At 36.7% G+C, this 17,829-nt stretch overlaps 1 protein-coding gene across 5 annotated transcripts in view; it reads left to right on the plus strand.

Annotated features, from left to right (window-relative positions):
- LOC134534106 (cationic amino acid transporter 2-like) overlaps positions 1-17,681 on the plus strand; it is a 47,344-nt gene extending 29,663 nt beyond the window's left edge. Inside the window, exons 10-16 of one of the 5 annotated variants that reach the window (XM_063372161.1) lie at positions 2,614-2,716; positions 5,150-5,248; positions 6,516-6,709; positions 8,548-8,714; positions 9,772-9,880; positions 16,555-16,614; positions 17,382-17,459. In XM_063372161.1, the coding sequence (XP_063228231.1) occupies positions 2,614-2,716; positions 5,150-5,248; positions 6,516-6,709; positions 8,548-8,714; positions 9,772-9,880; positions 16,555-16,595 (713 nt within the window). In that variant the 3' untranslated portion in view covers positions 16,596-16,614; positions 17,382-17,459. Of the gene's footprint in view, positions 1-2,613; positions 2,717-5,149; positions 5,249-6,515; positions 6,710-8,547; positions 8,715-9,771; positions 9,881-11,386; positions 15,720-16,554; positions 16,615-17,381 lie in introns of those variants that run through there. The other 4 variants (XM_063372158.1, XM_063372160.1, XM_063372159.1 and 1 more) reach the window with 4 other exon arrangements.
- Positions 17,682-17,829: the final 148 nt, after the last annotated feature.

Raw genomic sequence — 17,829 nt, forward strand, 5'->3', positions numbered from 1 at the left:
CTTTTAACTGTTCGAGGTATGCACTGGCACAACGAAAAGCACAAATGCTCGGATGAGAATCGAACCCAGCATTACTGCGAACACGATTTTTTTTTAGTGATACATTTATTTCCATGTAAATTTAATAATTTACAAATATCTATTTCTGTTAGATTTAAAAAAAAAATGGGTGCGTGTACTTATATACGCGCGTGAGAAGTTATACTTCTTTGGCATCATTAAAAATAGTTTTTAATTGCATGCAAATAATTAATTACAATAAAATAATAAAAGGGATGGAAAAAGATAGTCAACACAGTCAATAAAGTTCAGTTTAAATTTGAAAAATTAAATAAATAAAATTTAGAGAATAATAACAATAAATGACATAATTTGTACTAAATATTAAAAGATTCTTAATTTTAAATATTTATTATTGATTATTTAATATTTTAAAAGAAAATAAATAAATTTAATAATAAATTTAAACATTTAATTTAAGTTTATTCATTTTTAAAATATTTATTATTTATTTAATGTAATAATAAATATTAAAAATTAATATTTTAATTTGATGTTTGATTTTAATTTTTATCACAAATTTTTATCACAAATTTTTATTAAATGTTTTATTAAATTTATTCCTTATTTTGTAAATATTAAATAACCAATAATAAATATTTAACATTAATAATTTAATAATATTTAGTATTAATTATATTAAATAATAATAATCTAATTTATATCAATAAATAATACATACGGATAGTTAACCTCAATTATATTGGAGCACTTGAAAAAGTATAAAGGCACAATTTTTTTACTAACATTTACAAATAGTAAATAATATTAACCAAAATATTAAATTTAAATCATTACTGAATATAATTTATTAGCACATACATAATTCGCACTTGTATGAAATTAAAACACATGTTGTGAATGTAGAAACTAGAAACATGTGGATACAATTATAAATATGAAAACAGTGATGAGAGGCGACGAGCGTGCCAACATGCGCGACTAATAGAGGTTCTATTTCTATTTTGTTGGTAGCTTTTTTTCGAGACTTAATGAGCGATTTAGCGGGCAGCTTCAACCTGTTTATTTTGTGTTACAGTGATGCGCGCGCATCTTAAAATTTCACTCTCATCATTTTTTCATAACGCTCCTAAAGAAGTATAACTTAAAAAATATTACAGTGTGCGGATTAGTTTACCGCGAAGGTGCATCATGATCTGTGCTCAGCCTCATAAGAACACACGCCATTTGAAAACTGCTCAATGTATCCGAGTGGCGTCTGTTTACGAAAAACATTCAAGGATACACTCAGAGGGATTAACATTTCTTTTGGATTTCGTTTTCAAACTGTATGTTTCGGAGATTTGAAAATGGGTAAAAAAAAGTGTTTGTGTGTGAAATACGCGGTACAGAGTCTTGAAAGCGCTCAAGGGACTTGGTTCACACATTCATGTTCATTTCTCCGCCATGTGAGACGTCGAGAAGACTGCGCGCCAGTTCAGAGCCTTGGGCTTTGAGGCGTTTCGGCGCTGGAAGCACCAGCGAGCGTCTCATGTATCATCCCGCCTCACCGACACTTACACCCTTACTTACACACTGCAATCATTCAACATTAAATTCAAACTTAAAGGGTTTCCCTATATGGTAATAACGTATAAAAATTGCAGGGAGTGACAAGGCAATTTCGCAAATTTTTTTTCACTATGTAATAGTTAATGTTATAAATAATAGACCAATCAGTACTGGAAAATAAGCTGTTAACGCAGCTTTCTTGGATGGGCATGCGACGGCTGTATTCTTTCAGCCTTTTCTTACCCTGAATTCTTTCTTGGGCGCTTGACTGTTAAACCTGCAGCATATAACAACAGCATTTAAAAATATACATACATACTGCAAAAGCTTGTGAAATCGTAACAACAAAAAATCACTCTCAGCATGGCCAAAGCTGTGATACATAAGGTCGGTGATTCTCGCCGAAACACCAAGCCGATGAGACACACGGAAATTACTTAGAATACGCCTGGAGGGCACGCAACCCGCTGTACTACGCTGCCTTGCTGGCTGATGCGCGCTACTCTCACAGGGGTAGCCAAACAACCGGAAAGACTAGCACGCTTGGAACTACATATCATTGTGCACGAATCCAGATATTTTAATATTTATAATCAAAACTAGGTTACTTGATAAACTTAATTCATACGTCTTCCATAGCAAAAGCAAAATATGTGAGGGAGTAATTGGAAAGGAGTGGTGTTTATACTTTTTTCTCTTTCTTGTTTTACGACATTAATATAAATATTGATATATATTCTCAGTGACAGTTGTAAAATTTTCGCCCTTTCAACCTTTTCTAAAGATCTTCCTCAGTTAATTTACACCTTAACATTACAAATATTTTTGGATATTTAAAATTTAATATTTATTCAAAATTCAATTACTTAAAAACACTTCAGTATACCTAAGATTATTGTTATTATATTAGTTTGATGTGGAATTTGCAGGGCCTTTTTAATTTTATTGTGTGTGAGGATAAGGTACCTGTAGGCTCCATCACTCTTTTTCACTCTCATGTCTTGGACAATGGCGGGTAGTGTGAGGCTGACTTTGTTTCAGGTCTGATGGCGGGCTTGTTTGAACTGAGCCACCTTGTCAACATGATGTCGATAGGAACACTACTGGCCTACACGATTGTGGCAGCGTGTGTTCTGTTGCTGAGGTAAGGCTGCACTTACACTGAGTTTTTTTAAAAGTTGTAATAGTTATATAAAGCATAGCTTAAAAATATTATTTCAATTAAAATTAATTGAATGCTGTCTTTAAAATGTTCAAGTGAATCTCCAATTGTTACTTCGAAATATTTCCATTACGCAAAACAGTAATTAAAATAAAATGTTGTTTGAGATTTTTTAAATATATTAACAAGCTGATGGAATATTATCGGAACTTTGTTTGGTCACAGTTATGAGGACGTGTCTGTACAAAACTTCTCATATCCTACCCTTCCACTTGACAGTATAGGGTGATTCGCTAAGAGCTTCCGCCTCTCACAAACTTTATTCCTTGCATCATTTGGAGCAGAACATGCCGCATAAATGCTAGTCCTATTCCCAATATTTACAGAGTAATTCGAAACACTATAATTAAGAATACAATAATAATGAATTCAGAAATAGTACATGTGATGGTTTTAATTATCGGACCGTATTGTTCGCAGTTGAGCAGCATTTTTCGTGTAGAGCTGGACTCACAATGATCCGTCTCATCCGTCCATCAGTCACGTGACATTCAGCCAATTAGAAGGCCCGAAAAATTCCACCCGTCAAAACCTTGCTAAGCTTTAACTCGATGAACGGACGGACGAAATTATAAACTTAAAAATGTCTGAAGGGCATTGTCTTCATTTTAAAAGGTTTCTTAGTTTGATTAATTGCTAAGCTGCATCAGTATTATTTTTTTTACTTGCCTATGAACACTATTTGAGTTTGATATTTGAAACAAAAATTTTCCGGGACACGAAAGTAATTAATAATGCGCTATAACTCGAAAATATTTTTAAATAAATATTTTAGAGTTTATTTGATCATTTATAAGTGCTTACTTAGCGTAGATGATCGTCAAACTGTAAACCTTTTACTAGAGAAATTTCCTCGATAATATACATAAGCCTCAATAGTTGCTTCAGCAGCTGAGTAGAAAAAATATTTTGACGGACGTGTGGATCATTGTGTTTGCGGACGGACGGTTTACGGACGCACGCCACGGATCATTGTGAATCCAGCTTAACTAGCTTACAGAATATGTTCACTCAATACAGATTCTTAGACATACGCCATTGCAGTTTTGCAATGTCTGTCGTGGGGAAAATTCATAAATGAAAAACAAGAAATAAAAATGAAAACATAAACATACAGAAAGCAAGCCTAAATCAGCTGGTGTTGAACAGATGGACCCAACGATGAACCTAAACAGGTGTTATGGACAACTCAACGACGACAGCACAGACAAACACATTTTAAATATCAGATAGCACAAGAATTCCGTTGAAGGGATTTAGTAATGGAAAAAAAAATAACAGCACAGAAAAACACAATGTTTTTACAACGACAATAACAGTAAATGCAGACAGACAACAAAACATGACAAACTGTGAAAAACTGCAATGGCGTATGTCCAAGAAGCTGTATAAAATTAAAATTCCCCATTGCATGAACGATCTAAAGAACGTAAAAAGAATTTATAAAAAATTTTTCGTCTAATCTCAGACTTGGTCGCTCTGCATGTCTGGGCACATGTCGGCTTTGATCACTGGCAGCGGCATGCCAGGATACGTGTTTGTGGAAGTCCTTTCGCAAACAAAGTCCTTCATCCAGCCTCACGAGCAATAAACTGTTCAACGCAAGGTATTTGCGATTTGTTGAATCACTCCGTCGACGCTGGGAACAGGAGTCACATTTATACGACGTACTTACTGCAAATTATGTGAGGAATAAGCGCTGGTGGGATGGCGGTAAATCCTCGTGATTCATTCTGTATGAATTTTGCTGGCTTTATGTACAAGGACGTAACTAGGTGTTTGTGCCCGGGAGCCACTCTTTTTTTATTTGGGGGGGGGGGGGGGGAGGGTGCTAAACTGGCAGTGTAATTTTTGCTATTGATATTTACTTGAATATCGAGGTGTTAGAACACAAAGTTCAAAATATTGGAAGGCAGATGAACACTGAATTATTTGTATTGAAAGGTACAAAAAAATACACGTATACCTTCAAATATTTAAAGACATGTTTTTTTTTTTTTTTTTTTTTTTCGCGTACCATCCAACTTGCGATGATTAAATATGAAATGATGGGAAATAAATCTAATTATTTATCATCTAAGTTGAATCAAAAATACTTGGAATTCCAGTGTTAATATGTGGTGGCGATATGAGATGTAGTCAGGAAAGGTTTTGGTTTTGTTGGTTTGAGAAAAGAAAAAATGGGAAGGTGGCGCTAAGATGAGTTTTTGCCCCGGGTGGAAACTAGTCTAGTTACCTCCCTGTTTATGTACAGGCAATACACATATATACAAACATAAATTTATAAATGTATTCCAAAGAAGCTTTCCATTCACTCCAAATATTTGGAACATGTTTGTATGCTTTCTTAAATAGGTACAGTGCGGGCATGAATGAAGATGGCTATATGTTGCTGGTAACATATTGTGAGAATTTTGATGCTGATGAAGGATGTCAGCCCAAAGATGATGTGACGTAAGGCTTTTGTAATATGTCTACCTTTGACTGTGTCCTGTTTGCTGTTGTGATCGGTGTTGGGAATATCTGCTGTGGCCACTAATTTAAAAGCTTTTTACCGTGTGGACAGAAGTGCATGATTTGTATGAACAGTGACTTGCGTGCGTATGTGTTGCAATACTGCATGAAGGAACGGCTAACACTAAAATCTAAACCGAAATTATTTTTTGACTTCCGTAGTACTTACACAATTTTGAAACGGCATGCAAACAAGAAGCAAACGTGTTATGTTTCTCTAATAAAGGTTTAAGGTTGTAACACCATAACTTGGAAAATCTGTCTGTTATCATGTAATCTGGGTGAAAAAGCATGGACCTGCATCATTGCTATGCAAAAGCATTTAGTTTTCATATAAAATTGTACTTTTTTTGTAATAAAACCAGGACCCAAATACACCAAGAAACACAATACGTTTAAAAATTCTGAAATGAAACATTACCTGTAGGTGTCGTTAAAAGCAAAATTTAAAAATGGTTATAATCATAATTTTAAAAGAATTCTCACTTTTTGAAAACTCAAGTTTTAAGTAAAAACAGCATGTTTATTTTCTTTTTTATATTAATATTTGTGATTCTGAGTACATTTTTGCTCCTTGTGTTTTATTAAAATTTTCGTATATTTTATGCTTATATTATACATTTTTAAGTATGGTGGTCTTTTCAATTGAAACTCCCATATATTAAAAAAAACATTACCTAAATCAGAACGTACATATTATGCTTGTTTGAGTATTCAATGTTAAAAAAAAAAAAAGCTTTTCATGTGTCTCAAAATTGTAGCATTAATAGTAATATACGTTACTTGGAAACGTCCGAGTTGATGAGCCAACATTATTTCATTAAATTAAAATCCACGCATATTCGTTGTATGATTTGCAATTTCTAAAAGATTCAGATAGGCCACCAAACACAGGAGAGATCTTCGTTAAAAAAAAAAAAACTTTTCATTTTTAAACACACGTGTTTTCCTGACTAAGCTGTGTTTTTTTTCCCCAATCGTTTTCAAGGCCTGATTGTTATTTTGAAGTATTTTTAAAACATTTTAATGAAGCAGATCACACTTCTGTCTTTTTTTTTTTCCACGTCGTGAGTTATTTAAAGTTCCCTTTTACTATAACACTCGCTCTTTCGAACTTTCGCTGCCTGAATTCAGCAGAGTCGCAGCTGGTCTCGACGGAGACGGAAACTCGTGTTCCGGACCGATGTTCCGAGTGCGGGGCTCGCAGGTTCACGGACAACGACGACGACGAAGCCCGCGACGGACTCCTGATCACGGACACGGACACGGACAACCCCGCCGCGGCTGAAGGGAAAGGCCACTCGTGCGCCGCCATAGCCGAACAGCTGTTCAACATCCCCTGCGCGAGAAGTCCGACGCCACTCACTTACAACATCGTCAGCGTGCAAGTTTTCCTGTTCTGTAAGTATCCACGCGCTATTCGTGTGTCGTCCGTGCACGTTGTGGGACGTAAGAACATTTTCATAGAGAAAACAGTTTTGTGTACTTGTTTCTGTTTCAGAAAACTGTTGTGTTTGTTTCGTCTTATCGTTTTGTCGTGTTTTTGTCTCGTTTTGACTGTTTTGCTGAATTTTTTTGGGTTCAATATATTTGTGCTGTCATCATTTGTGGTTTTTTTTTCGTTCTCTTCTGTTTTTGGATAACTATTGTGTTTGTTTCGTCTTTTCGTTTTGCTGTGTATTTGTCTCGTTTCAACTGTTGTGCTGAATTTTTTGGGTTCGGTATTTTTGTGCTGTCATCATTTGTGTTTTTTGTTTTGTTTTGTTAGTCCATTTTTCTTTGATTTTCTTTGTTTGTTGACCATATTCCTATTGTGAAGTATTGTGTGGTGTTTATATCCTGACAACAGCAATTTTTTTGCTTAATTTGTGTTTTTTGTCATTTGTTTTTTGTAGCTTTCTTCTACAGACATACATGTGCATAGCAATGGCGTATGTCCAAAATCCTACATCAAGTTTTTACAAAAGACTCCTTCGGACACCAGTTGCCAAGAAATAGTCTGTGATGATACAAGAAAGATATTGTAACTTTGTACAATACTTGGCTAGGTTATGTTTGCGTACATTAAACACGTTTTTTCGAGCCATCACTGAGTATTTCTTACGTTTAGGCTTGTACAGTAGTAAAGAGTGTGTTTGGCGTCAAAAGCTCGTATTTTCACATTCACAGTTTGCAATAAACTGTTGGTGAAAAGCTTGCACAGAATTCCAGAGACCATATTATTGGCAAAAAGGCTGGCAAGTTTTTTTTTTAAATTTGGTTTTTAAAAAAAATAAAACCAGGGGTTAATATTGGCCAGGACATGTAAATCACATTCGTTATGGATGTTCCAGACGTTAATAAATTTTGACAACTGTAATTTCGTCTAGTTGTTGACAGAAAAAAAAAAGTGTATAGGCCTACACCTGTTTCTGTTGGTTACCGGATTTTCCAGCAACGCACGAATTATGTTAATGGTACATTTACGTACAGACAGTGGCGGATCCAAGGGGGGGGGGGCACCAGGGGCAAGTGCCCCCCCCCCCGAAAAACCAGTTGTCTGCTGCATTAATATTGCCGACAAAATGATAGTTTCTGAAACCAATAAAATATTTTAATATAATTGATGAATTTCTTGTAGAATCATAAAATCTGGTGGTTGGATGTCATGTGTAGTGTGAGTAGATTAAATACAAATTTAGTAATTTTAAGAAATTTTTTCTCTGGCTATTCTGAAATCCTAGAGTGCCCCCTCCGAGGTGAACCTCTGGATCCGCCATTGCGTACCAGCGTTGTATAGGTTAATGTTTCCATTGGCGTAGCTGTGTTCATAAAGTTGAGGGGGGGGGGGGGGGGGACAAATAATGATTTTGAAGTCATGAAAACCCATTCCCCTCTTTCTAAGACGGGGTGGTCCGGGGGGTCCTCCACCGGAAAATTTTGATTTTAAAAGTGCAAAACAGCGCTTTTTAAGCAGTTTTTGTATCTAACCATTGGATACATCAAAGTTAAAAATTATTATTGTTTCCTTAAGATAAAATTTGAGAGTGAAGAAATTACAAATATAGTTGGGCAGAATGATATTATGAAATAAAACTATATCACGGTCTAGAAAGTTGGGGGGGAGGGGGGACAGTCCCATCCACCCAAAAGGTTCAGGGGGACACGTCCCCCCTGTCCCCCCCGGTTTCTACGCCCCTGTGTTTCAGGAGCGTTACGGTCGCCGAGTGAGAGAGAGAGAGAGAGAGGTTTGTTGGCAGGCGTGATGAGCGCGGTGACCAGCCAGAGCATCATCCAGATGTCTGACCTTCTGGCGGCGGGCAGCGCGGGGGCGGTAGCCGCCGTGGCGGTGGAAGTAGTCGTCATGCTGCTCATGGTGATCTCCATCGCCCTGCAGCCCCGGTCCGCCAGGGCCTCGCCGTTCAGGGTGGGTGCCCGCTGGCAAGAAGCTTCTATACAGCTGTGGCGATCAGGGCCGGCGCGTCCGTACAGGCGAACCAGGCGACCGCCCAGGGCGCCAAGTAGCTGGGGGCGGCGCAGCACGACACATAACAGCTCATATAATATCATTAACGATTATTGAAACTAGATGAAAATGTGATTTTGGTAACACTTTGGAATGTTTATATTGATATAAGTAATTATTTAATGTCCACGGTGACCCGTTTATGATTTGTAATAAGTAAAAAAAGTAAAAAAAAAAAAACACAAGCCTGCTTACATTTGATTGTTGACAAAATCTTAGGCTTACGTGATGTATTTTGAGGCAAGGAAATTTTTTTTGGGGTGTCCTAGGGGAGGGGGGGGGGGGGCATTAAGGTTTATCGCCTAGGGCGCCAATTTACCTTGCACCGGCCCTGATGGTGATGGAGCTTTTATTATTGACGTGACAACGTCTGATAAATCGATGAACGCCAGGCTGCACGCACGAAAAAAAGTGTCCCGTAACGCACATCGTCCCGTTACGCTGCGTCCCCGTTACGCTCATTGTACGCTTGCGCCGCATCTATCTCTCTTCCACTCGATTTGGAACAACCGTCGATTTGACTTTTTTCGAGGCACGTTAAACTTGTAAACACTCCCATTCGTTTCCTACTTTTCCTATCATCGTCCCTATCCTTACACAGAATAACACAGATCGGAAGAAGTTAAATAGCAAACATGTATAAAAGTTGTAGTTAAAATGATCTGAGTTCGTTAAAGTAATAAACATTTATTTGAATTAATGAGTGCAAATAAAAGTAAATTTATCAATTAAATTGTAGATTTCATTTCACTCCTTACTTGTATCCATACAAAATAGTGATAATTCAATAAAAATGATTCAGTTTTATTTATAAAAGTATGCAATTATTTCATCAATGTTTTGTTATGACGTTGTCACGTTAAACTATCGTCCGTAAACCGACTTTACAGACAACCAATTTTTTTTTTTTTGCTGGAGGCAGTCAGTTGATATGTTCTTTTTCTATGATTTATGCCAGGTGCCGTTTGTTCCTTTCCTGCCTGCGCTGAGCATCTTCATCAACGTGTACCTAATGATGATGCTCGACGTGTTGACGTGGATCAGGTTCGCTGTGTGGATGGCCGCAGGTAAGACGTCTTGCAGCGGTGCAGCACGTAATTCGTAGTTCCTTTGGAGACTCAGACTAGCGTGTAGTTTGTGTTCGTGACGCGACAGCTCAGTTAAATATTATGTTTCATTTTTTGGATGAATCTGGCAGGATCTCTGGTAAGGAACCCAGCCTAGTGTTGGTTTGGAGTGAATTCTAGAAATCGTCGGCAACTGAAATCAGAGTCATGGAGCCAGGGTTTTCGAACACCGTGATATTAGTGCAATGGCTTAAAGTTGTATTTTCTCCGATCTGTAGCATTAATTTACTACATAAGATTTGGGTCATAGTTAAAAAAAACACTAAAATTACGGACTGCATATCTCTTGTTTGTCAATGATTTGTAGATTAGCTACATTGATTTTCACCGATGCGTGTCTTAGTATCCAACGGGTTTTCAGTCAGTAAAATCTTACGAAAATAGTTTAGAATGTTGGTTGAAAGTTCTGACGACTATTCTTTATACTTTAGACTTTACTTTAAAAAAATAATTTTCTTATTCTCCGCAAAACAATGTGGAAGAAAAATAGTTTGTCAATATACACTATACAACCTACCAATATTCTGAATAATTTTGTAGGGCAAACCGCCCTCCCCCCCAAGAAAAATGTCATTGATGGAATGCATACCAAAAACAATTTTTGGTATAGTGTATAATTAAAACAATGTAGGGACCTCAAAACTGATTTTTTTGGCGCGCGGTATCTAGGTTAATTTGTGCTCACAATGTTACTTCCTAAAGAGTTTAAGAACTATGGTCCCTTAAATGTAATTTATATACATGAACAAAAAGTTATCTTCTTTGTAAAACAAGAAGCCAGCAATCAGATATACCTTGTCAATGCTAGTTTTATTATTACACCCTCCCCCATCCTTTCAATACATGGGTTTCAACCCCGTACATAATGTCTGCTGATGACTCGATAAATGATATTAGGCTTGTGAACTGTCCTTTTAGTAACTTCAAACACTTAGCACCGTCATCAAGATGGTCCAACTGCAGTCAACCACAAAATACTTCTTTGATTATTCGGGTTGGCATTTATTACAGCCTCTTCGACGCTTATGTTAAGTCCGAATCATCATCATCCAGTCTGTTCGTGACAGCGTTTTTTAAAACCCTACTCCAATGTTTTATTATAATCATGCTCTCTGGACCTCTGCCTCAAGTGGAACAAAAATAACCAAGAAAAATATTTTTTTGAATTCAAAATCCAAAGAGACTGAACCGTTTTATTTAGAGAACCATATTTATATCAAACTGTAAAATTTATTGTGATTTGGAGGAACTGTTGAAACAAACATGTATTATGTCATTGTGGTTTTATCTTGATTTTTATGTAACTTTCAGAAGTAGGTATACATCTATTAGATAGCGTAAACAGATGAAAGTGAAATGTTTTAAATAGAAAAAAATAAAGTGTTGGAAATGCATATTTGGGTTGTTTGTATAAGTGACACATTCCCATTACATTTCTGTTGCTAGGTGTCGTTTTTTATCTGATATACGGTGTTTGGAAAAGTGATGAAAGGCGCGCTGGTAAACTTAGCGCCGAGGAGAATCCACCCAAGTCTGCTGCTGGTTGCGTCAATGCTGGCTTCGTACCGAGTGAAACATCCAGCGACCCAGAAGCCACTCCGGAAGTGTCGGTAAAGAGCGTCAAGTCAGCAGATGATGGCGCAGCAACAGCTGCAGCTGCCCACAGTGAGAGTGATCACGTTGCAGCAGCTGTTACTTACAGTGCGGTGAAAGAGAATCACTTGGGCTCACCCCAAGTGGAAAAGGCGCTCCTTGGTAGATCAGAAAAATTAGGAACCGATGTCACGTTTGTAAACGAATCACAAAGAAATGTTAAACAGAATGTACGAGTTTTCGGAGGTGATTCTATTCGTTCTTATGTGTCTGTTAGAGATGGCGGGGTGAAATCTGTGAAGGGTGGAGGTTTGATCGTTTTTCCTTGTGCTTTTGTGTCGTCTGAGTGTGCCGGCTTGGATAACAACACAAGCGAACACATCCCCCTCAAAAACACGCAGTCTAAAGAAGAGAGTACTATTACTGTCATACCAGGGTTAATAGGTTCACAGAACGACGGTTTGAAAGCCAGCGAGGACGAGAAGAATTTGTATCCAAGTATTATAGTTCTGCCACATGGTTCTGAAAAGACGCGCGAAGAACAGAGAATAAATGAGACAAGTGACCATGAGAATTCTATAGACAGCCATGACAGCGAGGAATACTGTACACCAGAAACAGACGAGCTGGAAGATTCTATAGGAACCAATAGTTTAAAGAAAAATATTTCCTCGCACAGCAGTGAAGTAGTAAAGGTTGAACAGGATGAAAAAAGTGGTGAAGAACTGAATCTATTTCCAAGAGAGGCTTTGGATGTACAGAAAATTAAAGCTTTGGATGTAGAGGAAAATACATCTTTGGATGTAGAGGAAAATACATCTTTGGATGTACGGGAAAATAAAGCTTTGGATTTAGAGGTAAATAAATCTTTGGATGTACAGGAAAATAAAACTTTAGAAGTACAGGAAAATAAATTAATGGATGGAAATTCAAAACAAAATGGTTCAGATTCAGTAAATGAATCTAAAGAATCAACAGCTACTGTTCGAGCGGAACATGAACCAGATCAAGGAAATCTTCGATCGCTTTCATTTACTGAAAAACTGAACACTTTATTGAAGAAGAAACACAATAACAAAGCGAAACAACTACAGGAGAAATATGGGGCCAAAAACCCAGCCCAGCTTACCGGATCATCTGCAAGACTTGAACCAGGCCACTCCGAGCCGAATCTTCACGAAAAATTGAAGAAAAAGCCTTCAGTCGACAGCAGAGTTATCGAACAATCTTTAAGCATCAAGGATCGATTGGAAATGCTTTTGTCCCAACGACTGGTTGGAACTGCCACGCAACCTGACTCTGGCCTTGGCAACAAGCAACCGGCGACTATATCTCGCAGCAAGAGTCACGATCTTGCCAAAAGTGTCGAGACGCGCGAGACAGCCGGGCGAGAAGGCTCGGCGCGTCGGGACTCTGCCAAAGATGTCGACGGCAAAGAATCACCCGAAGGGGAACCTTACACGAAAGCTGAGCTGCGAGCGAAACTGGAAGATATATTTTCCAGGAAAGAAAGGCCGTCGTTCAGAACCAGGCCCGTTGTCGTGGACCCCGAGTTCAGGGGCAGCGGCAGCGCGGATGCAGTCGGGAAACACAAGCTGATGTTGGAGGAGCTCATCTCGACTTCGGACCAGACGGACGACAGCCCGAGCGTGGAAGGAATCAGCCGAACAGGTTCTCTGGATACTTCGGACCACTCGGGACCACCACGAAAAGCCCAGAGTCGAACTGAGGATGCCAAAGATCCCTTAGAAGACAGCGATAGCAGCGAGATGTATTTTGATGCCTTGACTAATCCAGAATCAGAACGCTCTGAAAGTAGATGATAAATGGAACTGTTAAAAATGCAAAACGAGCACTCTAGTCATATTCCTAATACTCAGAGGTTATTATTTCATACTCGTTCGTATACAAGGAGCAATATTAAGGAATAAGTAGTCAATGGTAGAAACGTTAACATTTTTTTTTTGTGTAGAGCTTTGCCATCGTTGGAAATTTTTTCGCGTGGCGGGGGCTTGCTGGATTGTGAACCCGCAGTGAGAAATGGCGACGTTTCTTCTGCACCTGAGCCCATGCTATGCTTAAAGATGCTGATGGAACGTAGCGACGACGGTGAGGTTCAGCTCCGGTAGAGTTGTCAGTGAATCTTCGTCGCGACTGGACGTTCAGAACCTTGCCTGCCCGGGTCCCATTCCACAGAAGCACAAGTTCGTAACCTGTACAAGTTAGTACAAATATCTAGTCACGAGTGTCTCACAAGAGCACTCTTGCAAACTTGGCGTGACACGTGAATTTTCACAAGTTTACCAGTGATGTACTTAAAAAATTATGTTATTGACAATAATTGTGGCTTACAAATTTGTAGCTGACACTTTTTGTCTAGTACTAATTTTCTACTTAGTTCTTCCTTTACTGAGATAGAAAAAAACTTAATTTAAATCATAAACATATTTATGCTGCAACTTAATAATTTTAACTTTTACTTGTTAGTGACAACTTTAGGGAAATGTTTGAAACGCCTGTTCGTAACAAAGTGTGATTACGAAAGCGTTTTTTTTTACAATGTTGTAAATAACAAGACTTGTGCCCTTGTGAAACGGGCCCCTGGAGTTGTTGTTTTTACGCGTTCACTGAACTGAATCGATGTAACGATGAAGACGTCCGAGGTACTGACTAGCACACACATTCAAGTACATACGCATAGAAGGTTGGCATTTCTCGCGAAGATATTAGACGTTAGGTGTGCCCGCGCCACTGGTTTCCTTCTTGTGGTTGACGGCCGTCTCCAACAGAAACCATTGCCTTATTTGGCCTGGCCATTCCGGCCGCGTTTACTTGCGCACAGAATTTCTGCGATCCTCGTGCCAACGGTTGACATGTATTTGAAATAAACTTGAACAATAGTGAAACACGGCCAGCCTCTACGCTATGCAACAAAAGTAAAGAACTGGTGTGCCGTTTTATTGTGTCTGCTGCGGGGGACTACGAGAACATTAAGTACTATAACGTAACTCAATGGCTTAATTTTAGAAATAATGCATCTGTTTACCTCTTAAAATTCGCTCTACGAGAATTTACGTGCCAAGATATTGTTCAGAAAACTACACGCATAAAGGATTTTTTTTCATTCATAAGAAAACATTATAAATATAAAGTAACCGAGAATTTTTTTTACTTCAGTGACATTTATACTTATTCATACGTCACAGAAGATCTTTTGATTTTTTTCCTAGCAAAAAATAAAACTGATTTCTGCAGTTATGCGCGCGCGCGCGAATCGTGTTTGAAGACGAGGTCGAAAAGTGGAGAACGTCTTTCAAAATTGTGGTGAAATGTTTTTTTTTTTCGAACGACACGGTGTTCCGAAAATTCGTCATCCAATAACCTGGCAACCTTGAAAGCAGGTGTATCATAAAGAACTTCTCGCCATTGACAATAACTACAAATCTCCCAACAAACACATGTTCTAACAGTAAATTGCTGTATTTTACTAGAAGCCGTGTCGGAGATACACTGCAGCTACATCAAAGTGCATCTCAACATCACAAGCATTTGCAGCAGATGTGCTTTGCTGAGAACACATTGCATATTGTGTTTGTTGCCTATTGTGCTGTCCATTTTCTGTTCGCGTAACAAGCGCCTTCATTTCTGTGGCGTGCTTTTGTTGTGTTAAATTTTTTGTTGTTATAACCCAAATTTGAGATTGTAGTATGTTTTGTACTAAGAAATATATTTGTAATAAGCGTGTCTTTTTCATGCTGATTTGAATAAAAAGTAATCCAGTTATGTTTGTGACGTGTATTTTAATATGTGGTACCAATACAATACAAAAATCTGCAAGGTTTATTTAGTTCTGGCGAAATATTTATTTGATGCTGGTTTTGTGATTTCTGAGGTGGGGCTAGAGTAGTGAGTAAAGAACTATGTGGCATGAAACTAATTTAAAAAAATTATTTGTTAATACCTAAGTACAACAATGAGATATCTATGCTCCCTTTGTGGTAACTTGATGTATACACAGCTGCCAGAAAATTATTAGAATGTGAAAATACACCATGAAATATGAATTACCACAATGGTCTGAAATTGAGAATTCCGATTAAATGTTTGTACAATTGTTGAAATTATTAATAAAGTCAAAAACTGAATAAGGGTTCATTGCTGTGCAGGTAAAATATAATAAAGAATATTTTTTATAGTTATTTTGCTTTGTTTATTAACTATTATGATGCTACTGTACACTAACTAATTTCGTTAAGCTCTTATATTATCTTTAAAATTATAAGTTTCAGCAAGTTATTTTTATTATCTTATATTATATCCAATATATTATCTTATATTCTCTTTCAAATTATAAATTTCAACAAGGTTTTTTCTACAGTAACTTTGAAAACATCTTCAAATTAACTAACTTGATATAATTAATTTTGGTGTCAAAACATTTTTGGAAAACTGGGGATCATTTATGTCTCTATGGTAAAGATTTCTCTCTTGCTCATAGGACCTCTAAAAACATCTCTATTTTATATGCTGCCAAAAAATCACATTACTTAGTATGGCGAAAATTCTAGGTATCCCTATAATATACTACACTTTTTTTTATAGAAGTGTTTATCTTCACTAAGAATTTTTCTTCAAATACACTTATTCTGGTAAAATGTCTGTTTCTTCTGTGATAAATATCTCATCAGTTCTTATTCAAAGTTGACTTAGCTGTATAAATAATTATTTTGTACGGATTATAAAATAACTGCAAGTTAAATAAAATTGTTTCAACAATTATCGTGTAAAATATTTACTGTGCAAACTATGTTGGGAATTTTTTAACCCATTAAAGTACTAAAAAATAGTAGCATTTTTTTGAAATGTTGAATTTGTAACTAAGTTTACATACACACACACATATATAAACACTTGCACTATCTATCACTATACACACTCTTGTTAAACTGATATATTGGATGTTATTGAGACAAAATCTTTGTAATATAGCTTATGCAGTAGTACATCAGGTGACTTTTCAGATACTTGCATGAAAGCCAGAGATTATGGTCTCAAAATGTGAGAGAAGAGGACTGAATAAGGTATGCGTAATATTATGACCGAAATAAATTGTATAGGTATTAACCTATAACTTAGGAAAATAATTGAATTTAACTTCTTTTTTCAAAAAAGTAAAAAAAAAAAACTTCTCAGTTTGTGATTTTTTCATCGCAACACTTGCTAAACAATCAAAACGTTCTAGGAAAAATTGATTTAAGTGCTAAAAAAAAAAAATCGAATTTTTTTATGTAAAGAGATCATTATCGCTAACGCAGCTAATGTCTTTTTTTTTATGTTTACCAACCACGAAAAGCTTTTGAATTAACGATTCACCAAAAACTTACGTTATTGATTTTTTTTTTTTACGTTTTCCTTCAAATTTGTGGTTTTTTTTGTTGTTGTTGTTTTGGCACTTAGATTCAATTGGCTCCAGAACACTTTAGTTTCATGAACACTATACGTAATCTGATTAATATTGTGTCAGTCTTGGCTCCAGATTAACCGCGTCTTTGGCCTGACTTCAGTCAGAATGTGAACACGTTCATTCGTATTCGAAATGACTTAACCATTCCAATAATATGATTTTTTAATATATAAAATTAATGTGACCATATAATATGCTGTAATGATAATATATACTATCCGATTATGTTAGTTCGAAAATTACCGCTTTGTGATACGTTTATTCGAGTAAGTCATCTGTAAAATAATTTATGATTATGAACATGTATATTTTTAATACTTCAAAAGTGATCTTGCTGCCAAAGAAACACAAGTGTAAATATACATATTTTTCTTTCTTTTGTAGGTCTGTGTATATATTTCTGCTACAGTGTAAGGCACAGCACAGCAGATCTGTCTTCGAGCAGCGCTTGAAGAAACAAAACGGAGTTCTTCGGTGAAGAAACGGATAAGATAACAAGGGCCAAATAGTGTTCTCAAAGAATGAAAAATCATTCTTTCCGTTCGAGGCGATATATAACGTATGCTTGCAGTGCAAGTTTCTAGATAAATATGAAACGCCTCTGTGTCGAGTGTTCTCTGTTGTGCTTAAAATTTAAAGGTTCTGTTTATTTATACTTGTTCTATAAAATATATTGAAAACATATTTCTATTGTTATTTATTTCATATTTTCTACTGTTATTTTTAACTTGATAGATTCTGAGTAAAATATGTTTAATTTGTTGCAGAATTTAGAACTAACGAATGGACTGCTTTTAAATATTAGTTGGTTTAACAGTATATAAAGAAAAGA

The sequence above is a fragment of the Bacillus rossius genome, chromosome 7 (genome assembly GCF_032445375.1).
Source record: "Bacillus rossius redtenbacheri isolate Brsri chromosome 7, Brsri_v3, whole genome shotgun sequence".
Taxonomy (NCBI): domain Eukaryota; kingdom Metazoa; phylum Arthropoda; class Insecta; order Phasmatodea; family Bacillidae; genus Bacillus; species Bacillus rossius.